General features: G+C 47.3%; 1 protein-coding gene across 1 annotated transcript in view; it reads left to right on the top strand.

Annotated features, from left to right (window-relative positions):
- The window catches only part of LOC135057117 (uncharacterized), a 206,403-nt gene that overhangs the window by 172,347 nt on the left and 13,682 nt on the right, over window positions 1–20,374 (top strand). The window contains exons 10-12 of the mRNA XM_063963016.1: window positions 5,683–6,131; window positions 8,487–8,606; window positions 8,961–9,267. Of these exons, the coding sequence (XP_063819086.1) occupies window positions 5,683–6,131; window positions 8,487–8,606; window positions 8,961–9,267 (876 nt within the window). The remainder of the gene's footprint in view (window positions 1–5,682; window positions 6,132–8,486; window positions 8,607–8,960; window positions 9,268–20,374) is intronic.

Raw genomic sequence — 20,374 nt, 5'->3', positions numbered from 1 at the left:
AGAGATGACTGCTGGGAATGGGACATTATACAGTAACACCGGGGGATGTGTCTGGGTGATGACTGGAGAGGTGACTGCTGGGGATGGGACATTATACGGTAACACCAGGGGATGTGTCTGGGTGATGACTGGAGAGGTGACTGCTGGGAATGGTGCATTATACAGTAACACCAGGAGACGTGTCTGGGTGATGACTGGAGAGGTGACTGCTGGGAATGGTGCATTATACAGTAACACCAGGGGACGTGTCTGGGTGATGACTGGATAGGTGACTGCTGGGAATGGAACATTATACAGTAACACCAAGGGACGTGTCTGGGTGATGACTGGAGAGGTGACTGCTGGAAATGGGGCATTATACAGTAACACCGGGGGATGTGTCTGGGTGATGACTGGAGAGGTGACTGCTGGGGATGGGACATTATGCGGTAACACCAGGGGATGTGTCTGGGTGATGACTGGAGAGGTGACTGATGGGAATGGGGCATTATACAGTAACACCAGGGGATGTGTCTGGGTGATGACTGGAGAGGTGACTGCTGGGAATGTGGCATTATACAGTAACACCAGGGGATGTGTCTGGGTGATGACTGGAGAGGTGACTGCTGGGAATGGAACATTATACATAACACCAGGGGACGTGTCTGGGTGATAACTGGAGAGGTGACTGCTGGGAATGGGACATTATACAGTGACACCAGGGGATGTCTGGGTGATGACTGTATCATTGTGTGTGTCAGGTGCCTATAAGGTGTCAGGATGTCACTGTCTATGTCTCCATGCAGGAGGGGGAGTATATAGAGGAACACAGGGGTCTGTACAAGGACGTGATGATGGAGAATCACCGGCCCCTCACATCACTGGGTAAGAGGATACTGTCATGTATTGTACAGGGGAGAGCAGGTATGGGGGCCCCTATATACACATCATCTGATAATCACATATATACACTGTACTCGGTCACTGTGTGTCTCCTACAGATGGACCCAGTAACAGAGATACCCCAGAGAGATGTCCCCATCCTCTGTATTCCCAGGATTGTACAGAGGAGAATAACAGGATCCCACAGGAGGATCAGGTAGGTGGGACTTAGGGTCTCACTAATATACCAAAGTCAATTATTTACTGTATGACGTTCAGAGAAGCTGTGTGTGTCTATTACTCTGATATTCTTGTGTATCATCTTATGAATACCCAACACTATATAAAATTATTATTTTATATTTTTGTGTAGATTAGTGTGAAGACATCCTTGTACCTCCCCCTTATTTCCAATCCTGACTTCCAGGAGGGGCAAACTCAATAACCCCTTATCTTTATGGAAACTGGGTGGAGTGGGTGACATTGGCTGCCTTGTAGACATTGAGCCCTGCGGCCTCTCCTGCTCCAAGAGGCCTCTGTGAAATATCCAGTATTGGCTGGACATCCAGGGGCGTTTTCATTTTAGCCCAACATTACACCAGCTTAGATACAGGTATCACTTTTCCCAGAATCATTGGCAAAACCCGCATGACTCGCTACTACAGCAAGAGCTGCCCAGCAAAGGTGATCTCATTAGCTTACAGACGACTCCATGTTCACTTGGACCACTGTAAATCCCAAAATGGCATTATGCTTTGGTCCTCACAGATCGCAGATTTCTGGGTACAAACACACACTTATTCTGTGGAACACTTCGATTCTGTGGAACACTTCGTAAGCTATTTACCTTTAACACAGAAATGGGCACTTTTTGGAATGCTCCCTCAAGGCCTACGGTTTATTCCACACAAAATCAACACAGTTTTCAGACAGTTTCAGATTGTGATGAAATTTGGTATAATAAATACTGCCATGGGTGTAAAGAAAACCCCCAAATCTTAGGCTGATATGTTCAACGGTTTGGAAGTTATATGTTTTTAAAGCTGCAATTTTTTCACTAAAAAATTTCTATTAATGTTTTTTTTTTTTATTGTACTTGCATCTCACCTAATTGAGCTAGAGAGTTGGGCAAGGTCTAAATTGTACCCTGTTTTTATGGGCTTTCATATGATATATAACACAGCAGTATGTTTCTATACAAATTAAAAATTCCAAATGTTCAAATACTACATTTTGATTTTTGAATATTTACATTTTTTGAAGAAAAAAAAAAATCAAAAAAATTGTTCATACTGTTGTTAGTAAATCCTTTAATGTTTTATTTTGGGATCACGATGGATTCACGTGCTATAAGAGCTTTCACATTTTTTATTTTTTTATATAACTGTTTATTGAACAGCATAGGTAAATTGCAATACAGGTTGAGTATCCCATATCCAAATATTCCGAAATACAGACTTTTTTGAGTGAGATAGTGAAACCTTTGTTTTTTGATGGCTCAATGTACACAAACTTTGCTTAATACACAAAATTATTAATAATATTGTATTAAATGACCTTCAGGCTGTGTATATAAGGTGTATATGAAACATAAATGAAATGTGTGAATGTACACACACTTTGTTTAATGCACAAAGTTATAAAAAATATTGGCTAAAATTACCTTCAGGCTGTGTGTTTAGGGTGTATATGTAACATAAATGCATTCTGTGCTTAGATTTAGGTCCCATCATCATAAGATCTCATTATGGTATCTAATTATTCCAAAATACGGAAAAATCCGATCTCCAAAATACCTCTGGTCCCAAGCATTTTGGATAAGGGATACTCAACCTGTACTTCATTAGTAAAAATATACACATTATACATCGTGTCATATTAAAAGTATTGCACCAATTCACAATCAAACGAAATGTCTGCTATGTCATTATTTTTTCTTTTTATATGTAATGATCGCAGCATAGATGAAAAAGGTTAGACAAAAACAAGAAAAATTAAAGATGAAAGAGAAAAATAGATATAAAATAAAACAAGCTAATCAAAGCTAAGATGGCATAATCGCCACTTATTGACTATCAATCATAATAAGTAAAGAAGGCAATGACCATTCAGAAAACATGTACAACGAACAAGTGAAGAGCTTTAAATTTGTAGTGATTCATGAAAATTGTAATTAAAAATCAACATATATTTTTCCCACTTCAGTATATTAGAGGGACGCACGTTCCTCATCAGGTGTGTTTGGGAACGAGATTCTGCAGACAACGCCTGCTCCCTCTTCTGTGCAGGCAAATAATTGGAAATATACTCCACTTGGGATTTATGTTGTGTTATATAGGCCCGCCTCTTACATTTTCCTGGTCCAGGGACAGGATAGGTTTGAGTGGACTAGAGTAGTGAAGAACAGCCCATTGGTTGCTAAATTAAGCCCACCCAAGCCTAACCTGTACCTGGGCCATTTGTGTCACATTTGAAAAAGTGTAGTGTTTAATTACATCGGAGTCTCAGACTGGGGGAATGGGTGCTGGGAGCATGAAGGAACAGCAACTTGAAGAATGGGTGCTGGGAGCATGAAGGAATAGCAGCTTGGAGAATGGGAGCATGAAGGCGCTGGCGTGAACACTATGTCTGGGCAGGGACCCCACTAGGCCACCAAGGCAAAGCGGGCACAAGTCAAGATGTGCCTTATTAAAACAGGTGTAGGTACATCAGTACCTGGGGTTCAAGACCAGCATAGGGGAGACGGCGCTTAGACCCCGGCTCTGGAAGCCATCTACTGCAGATTTCCCGCCATTGAGCTGTATCACTTTCCCTCTTCCCTCACAGACACCGGGCAGCCATTTTACGGCAAGGCAGCAGCATGTCTGTGGGATTGCTGGGCTATGTCTTCCTGTAAAAATTTCTGACATGCCAGGTTTCTACAAGAACTTAATTATCCTACCAACCTTATAATGGCTGAGTAGTTGATATAAGTAATAGCCTTTATCATGAGGCCTTACTGTAGACAAATTACATGGTCCTATGTGGGCACTGCTATTATGTAGTGTTAGGAATGCTGATATCAGATAAGCCGTGAAGTGGCTCAGCAGCTAAACATGCATTTGCAAATGTGTGAGTAATTCTCTGAATTTCTATTACCAGATAGGTTCAGGTATGGTTACAAGTAGTTTTTAGTGTGCTGGGGGGATACCGAAAAGGGGGGGGGGGGGGGGGTAGCACCCCACCTCTCTGTCTGCTGTTTGCCTGTGACCCCTCCCCTTTTCTAGCACCTAATATATTGTCATTGTTTGTCTGCTTGTGTGAGAAAGGAATTGAATGGGATTAATATGTGGAAGGCATGCTGTTCCTTGTAGTGCCAATGGGAGATCCTGGGGGTGGCTCGGATAAGTTAGCTCTCTGTTTGGATGTGTTTTAGTAATAGCCTTTATCATGAGGCCTACTGTAGACAAATTACATGGCCCTATGTGGGCACTGCTATTATGTAGTGTTAGGACTGCTGATATCAGATAACCGTGAAGTGGCTCAGCAGCTAAACATGCATTTGCAAATGTGGGAGTAATTCTCTGAATTTCTGTTACCAGATAGGTTCAGGTATGGTTACAAGTAATTTTTAGTGTGCTGGGGGGACACCGAAAAGGATGGGGGGAAGCCCTCCCCCCCCCCCCCCTCCTATCATTCTGCTAGTTGATATAAGTGTTCATTGCAGTTATATTGTGTAATTTCTGCTTGGTGTGCGACTGTGTGCTAGCTCTGCTGTCCAGTTTTCACTTTCAGTGTATTTCAGATATATATCCCTGTTATTTCTATACCCTGGGCTAAGGACCTTTCTGGTTTATAACTCACAGAATATACATATATTAATATCTGTATTTCAGTCACATACTGTTTTGTGTATTGATTACTCATAGCATTTTTTGTACAGGGTTAGTCCACTTTGTTTTACTATTATGTCTAACAAAAAGTGACACGAGCAAGCAGAATCCCCTGTGTTACTCTCATGCAGAGTTTGCTCATAGTCAGCAAGATTCTTTGAGGAGGCTATGATGACTGATGGTCTCTGTGCTAATTGTTATATACCTCATGGTCAGTCTGTTCCTCCTGCCACAACGCAGGAACCCCCCTGGGCAGCCTTTTCCTCACTGTTGGGTACCTTGGTAGACTGTCTTGCACCCCCTGTGGGCCCCCCTATGGCACTACCTCCTGCTATGGTACCTATAGTGAATCTGTCTTGGGTGGATAATTTGTCTAATCAGCTACAACAATTGAATCAGTCCCTGACCAGACATAAGGCTCCCTCAGGACACAAACGTGTCACTGGTCACTCTAAGCGGGCTACTTCATCCTCACAATCCACAGTCCTCTCTGATGTCTCATCTGAAGAGGAGGGGGCGCATGCAGCCCTATCTGACACAGACTCCTGTGCTGCAGAAGAGGACGCTGCTATTTTAGTAGATGTCTCTGACCTTGTGGAAGCAATAAAGCATATTCTACAACTTTCGGACGAGGAGGAACCCACTACAGTGGCTAAGAAAACAGATGTCTGATGAAAACCAAATTGCCCCATGCTGATCATTTTATGGACATTAGATGGGAACCATAGACCACTCCGGGTAAAAAGTTCCCTTTATCTAAATGGGCTTTAGCTTGTTATCCTTTGCCAGCGGCTATCTGAAACAAATGGGGAAACTCAACCTCCAGTGGACTCTCATGTTACCCGTCTCGTGATGTTGTCTACTCTGCCTGTTACCACTGTCACCACCTTGAGGGAGCCGATGGAGAAACGTATTGAAAGTTGCCTGAAATCTATTTATTCTCTCACAGGGGCTATACATAGACCCACTATATCAGCTTCCTGGGCCCCAAAGGCTATAGAAGCTTGGGTGCAAGCACTTGAGGAGGAACTGCCTATGGATATTTCTGACGAAGGCAGAATGTATCTAACTCATATTAAAACTGTTTCTTATATTCAGGAAGCATCTTCTGAGGCTGGAGTGTTGGCCGCAAAGGCGTCTGCTACGTTCATCCTGGCACGCCGTATTCTGTGGCTACGTTTCCGGAAAGTGGACCTGGATTCCAAGAAAACCTTGGAAATTCTTCCCTTCACAGGGGATATTCTATTTAGGGAAGAACTAGATAAAAGTGTTACATCCTTGGCGGCAGCCAAGACAGCTTTTTTGCTCCTAACAAACCAGGGAAGAGTCTCGCTTGCCAATCAATGCGCTGGAGTTAAGAGCCCGCCCTCTTCTACAGGACAGATCAGTTCAGGTCTAGTCAGACAATGCCACCACGGTGGCGTGTATCAATCACCAGGGCAGCACTCGCAGCTGCATGGCGATGCTAGAGGTGTCCAAAATTCTGCGATGGGCAGAACGTCATCTACCAGCCATATCACCGGTGTTCATTCCGGGAGTGCTCTACTGGGAGGAAGACTCTCAGTTGTCAAAATGTTTACACTGGAGAATGGGCTCTTCATCCAGAGGTCTTTCAACTCATGGTGGACAAATGGGATATCCTGGCCTCTCGACACAAGCACAAGGTTCAGGTCTTCGGATCACGAACCAGGGATCCCTAGGCAGCGTTCATGGGCACATTGTCAATTCCGTGGACCTTTCGTCTACCTTACATCTTCCGTCCGGTATCCCTTCTACCTCGAGTTTTTCGGAAAGGTCACACAGGAACGAGGAAACCTCACTCTAGTAGCTCCAGCATAGCCCAGACGGAAATGGTTCTCAGATCTCCAGGACCTCTCCGAAGAGTGACCCCTTCCACTTCCTCAGCGACGGGACTTTCTATCTCATGGCCCATGTCTTCATCTGGACCTGGCCCGGCTGTCTTTGACAGCGTGGCTCTTGAGGCATTGCTCCTGAGGACCAAAGGATTTTCAGAGGCCATCATTCGTACTATGCTTAAGACCCGCAAACCGGCCTCTGCACGTATCTACTATAAAGTGTGGCACACTTAATTCACGTGGTGCGCTGCCAAGCATTATGATGCCACTAAGTTTAGAACTTCCAGAATTCTTGCATTTCTTCAAAGAGGTTTAGACTTGGGCCTTTCGTCTTGACTCTCTCAAGGTACACATTTCTGTCTTGCCTCTCTGGTTCCAACGCAGGATTGCCTCCATTCCTGATGTACATGTTTCTTCAGGGTGTTATTCGCATTCATCCTCCCTATGTTCCCCCTGTGGCTCTGTGGGACCTGTCTGTTGTATTGGAAGCTCTTCAGGAGGCCCCTTTCAAACCTCTGGAATCAGTGGACCCCAAATGGCTGACTGCCAAGACCCTTTTCTTACTGGCTATTGCTTCTGCTAGGAGGGTATCGGACTTGGGAGCACTGTCCCGTCATCCCCCATTCTTGATTTTTCACCGTGACAGATCGGATCTCCGAACTAGACCTGGTTACCTCCCTAAGGTGGTTTCCTCTTTTCACCTAATCAAAAGATTGTGGTTCCGGCCTTTATCTCTACAGACTTATCGGCAAAGGAACGTTCTTTAGATGTGGTTAGGACTCTATGTATCTATGTGGACCGTACTGCCTCTATTAGACACTCTGATGCCCTTTTTGTTCTCCTTTGATATCACAAGCGTTGCTGGCCTGCTAATAAGCAGACGCTGGCCAGATGGATTAGAATGGTCATTGCACATGCTTACAATTGGGCTGACATTCCTTTACCAGCTTCGATTTCTGCCCATTCTACCCGGTCCATAGGACCTTCTTGGACGGCACGCCGTGGTGCGTTCATCGAACAATGGTGCAAGGCGGCTAGTTGGTCTTCGGTACACACGTTTCATAGGTGTTATGCCTTTCATACATTCGCCTCCCAGGATGCTACCCTTGGACGCCAGATTCTATTATGCACTCAGGTGTGTCCCCACCCTTGATGTACTGCTTTGTAACATCCCCGATGTTTCCCTGTGTAAACCCTATGTATCCTGCTGAGGAAAGGGAGAGTTATGGTAGACTTACTTTTGTTAACTCTCTTTCTTCGAAGTACATAGGGTCCACAGGGCGCCCGCCCTGACGCACCTGGCTTCTCTGGGTTTTTACGGCATTGTCCTCTGGTTCCTTTCTCCTGTCCATGAGAATGTTTTTTTTGTGCCTAACATCATTCTTCTCTCCTTTCTGCTTCCTACATTGAGCTGGTTAACAAACCTGAAGTGCCTGTGCCTGGAGGCGGGGTTATATGGAGGGAAGCTGAGCATATTGGGATACGCTGAAAGATTTAACTGTTTGTTGCCCGGATTCCTGATCCTCCACTACAACCCCGATGTTTCCCTGTGGACCCTATGTACTTAGAAGAAAGAGAGTTAACAAAGGTAAGTCTACCATAGCTCTCCCTTTTTCGTTCTCTTTAATCTTAATATTCAGTTCTACCATGGATAAGGAGTGCTAGCGACACATAATTAGTGTCTTCTCACCATGTACAATGTAACTTCCATGATTCTCTCCTGTATTATACAACTCTGGACTTCATTCTATACAAATTTTCATGTATTGTATATTTGATAACATTCCCAGTTACTTCATTTCCTTATAAAGAATGTGAACTGCCGGTAATTGTTGCTTTCATTTTGATCTTTATAGTAACATGCATTGCTTTAATTAAACTTTTTCTTTTTAATTAGTTTGAAGACCATACTGATATTAAGACAGGAGCTCTAGAGAGAGAAGAAGAGCTGTACTTGACTGATATGAAGGCAGAAGATACAGAGGGAGAAGAAAAGACGTATGTGACTGATATGAAGGCAGAAGATATAGAGGGAGAAGAAGAGACGTATGTGACTGATATGAAGGCAGAAAATATAGAGGGAGAAGAAGAGACGTATGTGACTGATATGAAGGCAGAAGATACAGAGGGAGAAGAAAAGACGTATGTGACTGATATGAAGGCAGAAGATATAGATGGAGAAGAAGAGACGTATGTGACTGATAAGAAGGCAGAAGATATAGAGGGAGAAGAGACTTATGTGACTGATATGAAGGCAGAAGATATAGAGGGAGAAGAAGAGACGTATGTGACTGATATGAAGGCAGAAGATATAGAGGGAGAAGAAGAGACGTATGTGACTGATATGAAGGCAGAAGATATAGAGGGAGAAGAAGAGACGTATGTGACTGATATGAAGGCAGAAGATATAGAGGGAGAAGAAGAGACGTATGTGACTGATATGAAGGCAGAAGATATAGAGGGAGAAGAAGAGACGTATGTGACTGATATGAAGGTAGAAGATATAGAGGGAGAAGAAGAGACGTATGTGACTGATATGAAGGTAGAAGATATAGAGGGAGAAGAAGAGACGTATGTGACTGATATGAAGGCAGAAGATATAGAGGGAGAAGAAGAGACGTATGTGAGGGGTGATCAGCAGTGTAAGGAGGAGGAAATCCCTACAGATATCACCACAGGTGAGTAATAAACCCTTATTGCATAACAAAGCCACATTCTCCTTGCTATAATAATAATAATAATAATAATTTTATTTATATAGCGCTCTTTCTCCAACAGGACTCAAGGCTCAGTCGCTACAGTAATTTATTTTCTCTTCCTGTCTGAGTGACACTGCATACTCCGGCTATAGATGCCGGGCACCGGAGAAAGCACCTAACAAGTTGCTATCCTGAACTGATCCTTCCTCCCCTATATACAACTTCTGATTCCAGTTGGACCTCTGTTTTAGATTAATGTTTTTGGAGCATTGGTGATTTCATTTTCTATGGATTTGAAGAGCTGCGGTGCCATTGTAGGAGTTACCATAAGCGCCGGCTGGAGGGGGATGAACGTCAATGATCTGTTGCTGGTCAGCTGCAGCTCACTCCCTTAGCAGGGACTCCGGAGGGGAGGGGGGGGGGGACAAAGAGGATCATGTTAAATTGTCCTGGGACCCTGAATGTAAATGTTCAGGAGCCGCTACCTGCATCCCGGGAGTTGTCTGCAGAAGGTGAATGCAGTCACAGCGTACCTGCAGGTAGTGCAGAGTGGCTTGTGGTCACCCCAGTTTCCAGAAATCTGTTTTCTGGCTCCAGTGGCTGGCAGCAGGGATCTGGTGGGCTGCAAGTCTTTCTCTCTGAGAGCTTATGGCAGGGAACCCCATCTCCTATATGGCACTATTTTCTCCTCGCCCAAGCATGAACTTAACCACTGTCAAAGAAACGTTACAGAGACACGTGGTGTGGATAACGGTTTAATAGTATTCCTGCCCTCCTGTAGGGGTCAAGAGCTTCGCCCTCTATAGGGCGGTTTGGAAATGGTTGGCAAACTTTGACAGGCAGACATCCATATCCCAGGATAGATAAAATAACTATATGACTGTCTTAAGCTACCACCAAAGCCTTTTCCGGTGAGGTCCATCCTTTCTCTTTTTGGGGTGCGTATCTATGATTTGTCTGGAATCTGGTTCAGAGTAATTTTGCCCCTGGTAGATTGTCCCACAAGAGGTGTTTCTCTGACGTCCTAGTGGATGCTGGGGACTCCGTAAGGACCATGGGGAATAGACGGGCTCAGCAGGAGACTGGGCACTCTAAAGAAAGATTTAGGACTATCTGGTGTGCACTGGCTCCTCCCCCTATGACCCTCCTCAAAGCCTCAGTTAGATTTCTGTGCCCGGCCGAGCTGGATGCAGACTAGGGGCTCTCCTGAGCTTCTAGAAGAAAGTATAGTTTAGGTTTTTTATTTTACAGTGAGACCTGCTGGCAACAGGCTCACTGCAGCGAGGGACTAAGGGGAGAAGAAGCAAACCTACCTAACTGGTGGTAGCTTGGGCTTCTTAGGCTACTGGACACCATTAGCTCCAGAGGGATCGAACACAGGACCCGACCTCGTCGTCCGTTCCCGGAGCCGCGCCGCCGTCCCCCTTACAGAGCCAAAAGCAAGAAGATCCGGAAAATCGGCGGCTGAAGAGTTCTTTCTTCTCCAAGGTAGCGCACAGCACTGCAGCTGTGCGCCATTGCTCCTCATGCACACCACACACTCCGGTCACTGATGGGTGCTGGGGGGGGGGCGCCCTGAGCAGCAATATTTACACCTTCGCTGGCAAAAATAACACCATATATAACCCCAGGGGCTATATAGGTGTAAAAATACCCCTGCCAGAATTACTAAAAAAGCGAGAGAAATCCCGCCGAGAAAGGGGCGGGGCCATCTCCCTCAGCACACTGGCGCCATTTTCCCTCACAGCTCCGCTGGAAGGATCGCTCCCTAGCTCTCCCCTGCAGTCCTGCACTACAGAAAGGGTTAAAAAGAGAGGGGGGGCACAAATTTAGGCGCAGTATAGTATATATATATATATATATGCAGCTATAAGGGAAAACACTCTGTATAGTGATATCCCTGTGGTATATAGCGCTCTGGTGTGTACTAGCATACTCTCCCTCTGTCTCCCCAAAGGGCTTTGTGGGGTCCTGTCCTCTGTCAGAGCATTCCCTGTGCGTGTGCTGTGTGTCGGTACTGCTGTGTCGACATGTATGATGAGGAAAATGATGTGGAGGTGGAGCAAATGCCTGTGAATGTGATGTCACCCCCTGCGGGGTCGACACCTGTGTGGTTGGACTTATGGAAGGAATTACGTAAAAGTGTCAACTCCTTACACAAAAGGTTGACGACATAGGACAGCCGGCTACTCAGCTTGTGCCTGTTCCAGCGTCTCAAATGTCATCAGGTGCTTTAAAACGCCCCCTACCTCAGATGGCAGACACAGATGTCGACACGGATACCGACTCCAGTGTCGACGTCGATGATACTAGTGTACCCTCCAATAGGTCCACCCGTTACATGATTGAGGCAATGAAAAATGTATTACACATTTCTGATAATACCCCAAGTACCACAATAAAGGGTATTATGTTTGGTGAGAAAAATCTACCAGTAGTTTCTCTGACGTCCTAGTGGATGCTGGGACTTCCGTAAGGACCATGGGGAATAGCGGCTCCGCAGGAGGCTGGGCACAAAAGTAAAAGCTTTGAGACTACCTGGTGTGCACTGGCTCCTCCCCCTATGACCCTCCTCCAAGCCTCAGTTAGATTTTTGTGCCCGGCCGAGAAGGGTGCAGACTAGGTGGCTCTCCTGAGCTGCTTAGAGTAAAAGTTTAGACTTAGGTTTTTTTTATTTTCAGTGAGTCCTGCTGGCAACAGGCTCACTGCATCGAGGGACTAAGGGGAGAAGAAGCGAACTCACCTGCGTGCAGAGTGGATTGGGCTTCTTGGCTAATGGACATTAGCTCCAGAGGGACGATCACAGGTTCAGCCTGGATGGGTCCCGGAGCCGCGCCGCCGGCCCCCTTACAGAGCCAGAAGAGCGAAGAGGTCCGGTGAAATCGGCGGCAGAAGACGTTCCTGTCTTCAACTAAGGTAGCGCACAGCACTGCAGCTGTGCGCCATTGCTCTCAGCACACTTCACACTCCGGTCACTGAGGGTGCAGGGCACTGGGGGGAGACGCAATAAAACACATAAATGCCTTAGGATGGCAAAAGAAATACATCACATATAGCTCCTGGGCTATATGGATGTATTTAACCCCTGCCAGTTTTCCAGAAAAAAGCGGGAGAAAAGGCCGCCGTGAAGGGAGCGGAGCCTATCTCCTCAGCACACAAGCGCCATTTTCCCTCACAGCTCCGCTGGAAGGACGGCTCCCTGACTCTCCCCTGCAGTCCTGCACTGCAGAAACAGGGTAAAACAAGAGAGGGGGGGGCACTATTGGCAGCTAATATAAAACAGCAGCTATAAAAGGGAGAAACACTTATATAAGGTTATCCCTGTATATATATAGCGCTCTGGTGTGTGCTGGCAAACTCTCCCTCTGTCTCCCCAAAGGGCTAGTGGGGTCCTGTCCTCTATCAGAGCATTCCCTGTGTGTGTGCTGGGTGTCGGTACGATTGTGTCGACATGTATGAGGAGGAAAATGATGTGGAAGCAGAGCAATTGCCTGTGTTAGTGATGTCACCCCCTAGGGAGTCGACACCTGACTGGATGGTTGTATTTAAAGAATTACGTGACAATGTCAGCACTTTGCAAAAAACTGTTGACGACATGAGACAGCCGGCAAATCAATTAGTGCCTGTCCAGGCGTCTCAGACACCGTCAGGGGCGCTAAAACGCCCGTTACCTCAGTTGGTCGACACAGACCCAGACACGGATACTGAATCCAGTGTCGACGGTGACGAGACAAACGTAATGTCCAGTAGGGCCACACGTTACATGATCACGGCAATGAAGGAGGCATTGAACATTTCTGACACTACAAGTACCACAAAAAAGGGTATTATGTGGGGTGTGAAAAAACTACCAGTAGTTTTTCCTGAGTCAGATGAATTAAATGAGGTGTGTGATAAAGAGTGGGTTTCCCCCGATAAAAAACTGCTAATTTCTAATAAATTATTGGCACGATATCCTTTCCCGCCAGAAGTTAGGGCGCGTTGGGAAACACCCCCTAGGGTAGATAAGGCGCTCACACGTTTATCAAAACAAGTAGCGTTACCGTCTCCTGATACGGCCGCCCTCAAAGAACCAGCTGATAGAAGGCTGGAAAATATCCTAAAAGGTATATACACACATACTGGTGTTATACTGCGACCAGCAATCGCCTCAGCCTGGATGTGCAGCGCTGGAGTGGCGTGGTCGGATTCCCTGACTGAAAATATTGATACCCTGGATAGGGACAGTATATTATTAACTATAGAGCAGTTGAAGGATGCATTACTATATATGCGAGATGCACAGAGAGATATTTGCACCCTGGCATCAAGAGTGAGTGCTATGTCCATTTCTGCCAGAAGAGCGTTATGGACGCGACAGTGGTCAGGTGATGCGGATTCCAAACGACATATGGAAGTATTGCCGTATAAAGGGGAGGAGTTATTTGGGGTCGGTCTATCGGACCTGGTGGCCACGGCAACGGCTGGAAAGTCCACCTTTTTACCCCAGGTCACCTCTCAGCAGAAAAAGACACCGTCTTTTCAAACTCAGTCCTTTCGTTCCCATAAGAACAAGCGAGCAAAAGGCCACTCATTTCTGCCCCGGGGCAGAGGAAGAGGAAAAAGACTGCACCAGGCAGCCTCCTCCCAGGAGCAGAAGCCCTCCCCTGCTTCTGCCAAGTCTTCAGCATGACGCTGGGGCTTTACAAGCGGACTCAGGCAAAGTGGGGGCCCGTCTCAAAAATTTCAGCGCGCAGTGGGCTCACTCGCAAGTGGACCCCTGGATTCTGCAGGTAGTATCACAGGGGTACAAATTGGAATTCGAGACGTCTCCCCCTCGCCGGTTCCTGAAGTCTGCTCTACCAACGTCTCCCTCCGACAGGGAGGCAGTATTGGAAGCTATTCACAAGCTATATTCCCAGCAGGTGATAATCAAGGTACCCCTCCTACAACAGGGAAAGGGGTATTATTCCACGCTGTTTGTGGTACCGAAGCCGGGCGGCTCGGTGAGACCAATTTTAAATCTAAAATCTTTGAACACTTACATAAAAAGGTTCAAATTCAAGATGGAGTCACTCAGAGCAGTGATAGCGAACCTGGAAGAAGGGGACTATATGGTATCTCTAGACATCAAAGATGCTTATCTCCATGTCCCAATCTACCCTTCTCACCAAGGGTACCTCAGGTTTGTGGTACAAAACTGTCATTATCAGTTTCAGACGCTGCCGTTTGGATTGTCCACGGCACCCCGGGTCTTTACCAAGGTAATGGCCGAAATGATCATTCTTCTTCGAAGAAAATGCGTCTTAATTATCCCTTACTTGGACGATCTCCTGATAAGGGCAAGGTCCAGGGAACAGTTAGAGGTCGGAGTAGCACTATCTCAGGTAGTGCTACGTCAGCACGGGTGGATTCTAAATATCCCAAAATCACAGCTGATTCCAACAACACGTCTACTGTTCCTAGGGATGATTCTGGACACAGTCCAGAAAAAGGTGTTTCTCCCGGAGGAGAAGGCCAGGGAGTTATCCGAGCTAGTCAGGAACCTCCTAAAACCAGGCCAAGTGTCAGTGCATCAATGCACGGGAGTCCTGGGAAAAATGGTGGCTTCTTACGAAGCGATTCCATTCGGAAGATTCCATGCAAGAACTTTTCAGTGGGATCTGTTGGACAAATGGTCCGGATCGCATCTTCAGATGCATCAGCGGATAACCCGATCTCCAAGGACAAGGGTGTCTCTCCTGTGGTGGTTACAGAGTGCTCATCTTCTAGAGGGCCGCAGATTCGGCATTCAGGATTGGATGCTGGTGACCACGGATGCCAGCCTGAGAGGCTGGGGAGCAGTCACACAGGGAAGAAATTTCCAGGGCTTGTGGTCAAGCATGGAAACGTCTCTTCACATAAATATCCTGGAACTAAGGGCCATTTACAATGCCCTAAGTCAAGCAAGGCCTCTGCTTCAGGGTCAACCGGTATTGATCCAGTCGGACAACATCACGGCTGTCGTCCACGTAAACAGACAGGGCGGCACGAGAAGCAGGAGGGCAATGGCAGAAGCTGCAAGGATTCTCCGCTGGGCGGAAAATCATGTGATAGCACTGTCAGCAGTGTTCATTCCGGGAGTGGACAACTGGGAAGCAGACTTCCTCAGCAGACACGTCCTTCACCCGGGGGAGTGGGGACTTCATCCAGAAGTCTTCCAAGTGATTGTAAACCGTTGGGAAAAACCAAAGGTGGACATGATGGCGTCCCGTCTCAACAAAAAATTGGACAGATATTGCGCCAGGTCAAAGGACCCTCAGGCAATAGCGGTGGACGCTCTGGTAACACCGTGGGTGTACCAGTCAGTGTATGTGTTCCCTCCTCTGCCTCTCATACCCAAAGTACTGAGAATCATAAGAAGGAGAGGAGTAAGAACTATACTCGTGGCTCCGGATTGGCCAAGAAGAACTTGGTACCCGGAACTGCAAGAGATGCTCACGGAGGACCCGTGGCCTCTGCCTCTAAGAAAGGACCTGCTCCAGCAGGGACCTTGTCTGTTCCAAGACTTACCGCGGCTGCGTTTGACGGCATGGGGGTTGAACGCCGTATCCTGATGGAAAAAGGCATTCCAGATGAAGTCATCCCTACCCTGATCAAAGCCAGGAAGGATGTAACCGCAAAACATTATCACCGCATTTGGCGAAAATATGTTGCGTGGTGTGAGGCCAAGAAGGCCCCTACAGAGGAATTTCAACTGGGTCGTTTCCTACATTTCCTGCAAGCAGGACTGTCTATGGGCCTAAAATTAGGATCCATTAAGGTTCAAATTTCGGCCCTGTCGATCTTCTTCCAGAAAGAACTGGCTTCAGTGCCTGAAGTTCAGACGTTTGTCAAGGGGGTACTGCATATACAACCTCCTTTTGTGCCTCCGGTGGCACCTTGGGATCTCAATGTAGTTTTAGGGTTCCTAAAATCACATTGGTTTGAACCACTCACCACTGTGGAATTAAGGTATCTCACATGGAAGGTGGTCATGCTGTTAGCCCTGGCGTCAGCCAGGTGTGTCTCAGAATTGGCGGCTTTATCATATAAAAGCCCTTACCTAATTTTTCATTCAGACAGGGCAGAATTGAGGACTCGTCCTCAATTTCTCCCTAAGGTGGTTTCTGCGTTTCACATGAACCAACCTATTGTGGTATCTGCGGCTACTAGGGACTTGGAGGACTCCAAGTTGCTTGACGTAGTCAGGGCCCTGAAAATATATGTTTCCAGGACGGCTGGAGTCAGAAAATCTGACTCGCTGTTTATCCTGTATGCACCCAACAAGCTGGGTGCTCCTGCTTCTAAGCAGACGATTGCTCATTGGATTTGTAGTACATTTCAGCTTGCACATTCTGTGGCAGGCCTGCCACAGCCAAAATCTGTTAAAGCCCATTCCACAAGGAAAGTGGGCTCATCTTGGGCGGCTGCCCGAGGGGTCTCGGCTTAACAACTTTGCCGAGCTGCTACTTGGTCAGGGGCAAACACGTTTGCTAAATTCTACAAATTTGATACCCTGGCTGAGGAGGACCTGGAGTTCTCTCATTCGGTGCTGCAGAGTCATCTGCACTCTCCCGCCCGTTTGGGAGCTTTGGTATAATCCCCATGGTCCTTACGGAAGTCCCAGCATCCACTAGGACGTCAGAGAAAATAAGAATTTACTTACCGATAATTCTATTTCTCGTAGTCCGTAGTGGATGCTGGGCGCCCATCCCAAGTGCGGATTGTCTGCAATACTTGTATATAGTTATTGTTGCAAAAATCTGGTTATTTTTGTTGTGAGCCATCTTTTCAGAGGCTCCTTCGTTTATCATACTGTTAACTAGGTTCAGATCACAGGTTGTACAGTGTGATTGGTGTGGCTGGTATGAGTCTTACCCGGGATTCAAAATCCTTCCTTATTGTGTACGCTCGTCCAGGCACAGTATCCTAACTGAGGCTTGGAGGAGGGTCATAGGGGGAGGAGCCAGTGCACACCAGGTAGTCTCAAAGCTTTTACTTTTGTGCCCAGTCTCCTGCGGAGCCGCTATTCCCCATGGTCCTTACGGAAGTCCCAGCATCCACTACGGACTACGAGAAATAGAATTATCGGTAAGTAAATTCTTATTTTTTCCTGCATCTGAGGAATTAAATGAGGTGTGTGAGGAAGCGTGGACTTCCCCCGATAAGAAATTGATAATTTCTCAATGGTTTTTGGCAGCGTACCCTTTTCCGCCAGAGGATAGGTCACGTTGGGAAACACCCCATAGGGTAGATAAAGCGCTTACACGCTTATCAAAAAAGGTGGCACTACCGTCTCCGGATACGGCCGCCCTGAAGGAACCTGCTGATAAAAAGCAGGAGGCTACCCTAAAAGCTATATACACACACACGGGCATTATATTGCGACCAAAGCCATTGTTTCGGCATGGATGTGCAGTGCTCCCGCTGCATGGTCAGATTCCCTGTCGGAATGGATAGGGACAATATTTTGCTGACAATAGAGCATATAAAAGACGCAGTCTTATACATGCGTGATGCACAGAGGGATATTTGCCGGCTGGCATCAAAGATAAGCGCTGTGTCCATTGCCGCCAGGCGGGGGTTTGGACTCGGCAATGGTCAGGCGATGCCGACTCGAATCGGCACATGGGAGTTTTGCCCTATAAAGGGGTGGAACTGTTTGGGGAGGGTCTTTCAGGCCTCGTTTCCACAGCTACTGCTGGGAAATCGACTTTTTTGCTACAGGCTACCCCACAACAAAAGAAAGCACCGTATTATCCGGTACAGTCCTTTCGGCCCCAGAAAAGCAGGAGGGCTAGAGGCTCATCCTTTCTGCCAAGAGGCAAAGGTAGAGGGAAAAAGTTGCAGCACACAGCTAGTTCCCAAGAGCAGAAGTCCTCCCCTGCGTCCGGTAAGTCCACAGCATGACGCTGGGGCTGCTCAGGCGGTCCCGGGTACGGTGGGGGCCTGTCTCAGAAATTTCAGCGCACAGTGGGCTCTCTCACAGGTGGATCCCTGGGTCCTTCAAGTAGTATCTCAGGGGTACAGGCTGGAATTCGAGACGTCTCCCCCATCCCCCCCCCCCCCCCCCCCGCCGTTTCCTAAAATCTGCCTTACCGGCAACTCCCTCTGCCTGGGAGGCAGTGTTGGTGGCTATTCAAAAACTATATTCACAGCAAGTGATTGTCAAGGTACCCCTCCTTCAACAGGGAAAGGGTTACTACTCCACAATGTTTGTGGTACCGAAACCGGACGATTCGGTGAGACCCATCTTAAATTTAAAAGCCTTGAACACTTATATCAAAAGGTTCAAGTTTAAGATGGAATCGCTCAGGGCGGTTATTGCGAGCCTGGACGAGGGGGATTACATGGTCTCCCTGGACATCAAGGATGCTTACCTGCATGTCCCCATTTGCCCTCCTCACCAGGAGTATCACTATCAGTTCCAGACGCTGCCGTTTGAGTTATCCACGGCACCGAGGGTCTTTACCAAGGTAATGGCCGAAATGATGATACTCCTTCGCAAGAAGGGAGTTTTAATTATCCCATACTTGGACGATCTCCTGATAAAGGCGAGGTCCAAAGAACAGTTGGTAGTGGGGATGGCACTTTCTCGGGAAGTGCTACAACAGCACGGCTGGATTCTCAATATTCCAAAGTCACAGCTGGTCCCGACGACACGTCTTCTGTTCCTGGGAATGATTCTGGACACAGACCAGAAAAGAGTGTTACTTCCAGTGGAAAAAGCCGAGGAGACATCCTAAAACCAGGACAGGTGTCGGTACATCAATGCACATGAGTCCTGGGAAAAATGGTAGCTTCGTACGAAGCAAATTCCATTCGGAAGGTTCCACGCAAGGACGTTCCAGTGGGACCTGTTGGACAAATGGTACGGGTCCCACCTCCAGGTGCAACAGCGGATAACCCTGTCGGCAAGGACCAGGGTGTCACTGCTGTGGTGGCTGCAGAGGGCTCATCTACTAGAGGGCCGCAGATTCGGAATACAGGACTGGGTCCTGCTGACCACAGATGTCAGCCTTCGGGGCTGGGGTGCAGTCACACAGGGAAGAAATTTCCATGGACTGTGGTCAAATCAGGAGATTTCGCTTCACATAAATATTCTGGAGCTAAGGGCCATTTACAATGCCCTAAGCCAAGCAAGGCCCCTGCTTCAGAACCAGCCGGTACTGATCCAATCAGACAACATCACGGCGGTCGCCCATGTAAACAGACAGGGCGGCACAAGAAGCAGGATGGCGATGGCAGAAGCCACAAGGATTCTCCGATGGGTGACCTCCACCCGGGAGAATGGGGACTTCATCCAGAAGTTTTCCAAATGCGGGTAAACCGTTGGGAATGACCACAGGTGGACATGATGGCGTCCCGCCTCAACAAAAAGTTGAAAAGATATTGCGCCAGGTCAAGGGACCCGCAGGCGATTGCTGTGGACGCTCTAGTGACACCGTGGGTGTACCAGTTGGTTTATGTGTTTCCTCCTCTGCCTCTCTGAGAATAATAAGAAAGCGAGGAGTGAAAACTATACTCGTGGTTCCGGATTGGCCAAGAAGAGCTTGGTACCCGGAACTTCAAGAGATGCTTGCAGAGGACCCTTGGCCTCTGCCGCTCAGACAAGACCTGCTGCAGCAGGGACCCTGTCTGTCACAAGACTTACCGCGGCTACGTTTGACGGCATGGCGGTTGAACACCGGATCCTAAAGGAAAAGGGTATTCCGGAGGAAGTCATCCCTACCCTGATCAAAGCCAGGAAGGATGTCACCGCAAAACATTGTCACCGCATTTGGCGGAAATATGTTGCTTGGTGTGAGGCCAAGAAGGCCCCGACGGAGGAATTTCAACTGGGTCGATTCCTGCACTTACTGCAAGCAGGGGTGACGTTGGGCCTCAAATTGGGGTCCATCAAGGTCCAGATTTCGGCTCTGTCGATTTTCTTCCAGAAAGAACTGGCTTCACTGCCTGAAGTTCAGACTTTTGTCAAAGGAGTTCTGCATATTCAGCCTCCTTTTGTGCCCCCAGTGGCACCTTGGGATCTCAATGTGGTTTTGGAATTCCTGAAATCACATTGGTTCGAACCACTTAAGACTGT

Source organism: Pseudophryne corroboree, chromosome 3 (assembly GCF_028390025.1).
Source record: "Pseudophryne corroboree isolate aPseCor3 chromosome 3, aPseCor3.hap2, whole genome shotgun sequence".
NCBI lineage: Eukaryota > Metazoa > Chordata > Amphibia > Anura > Myobatrachidae > Pseudophryne > Pseudophryne corroboree.
The sequence above is the reverse complement of the archived record's forward strand: the minus strand, read 5'-3'. Positions and strand labels throughout refer to the sequence as shown.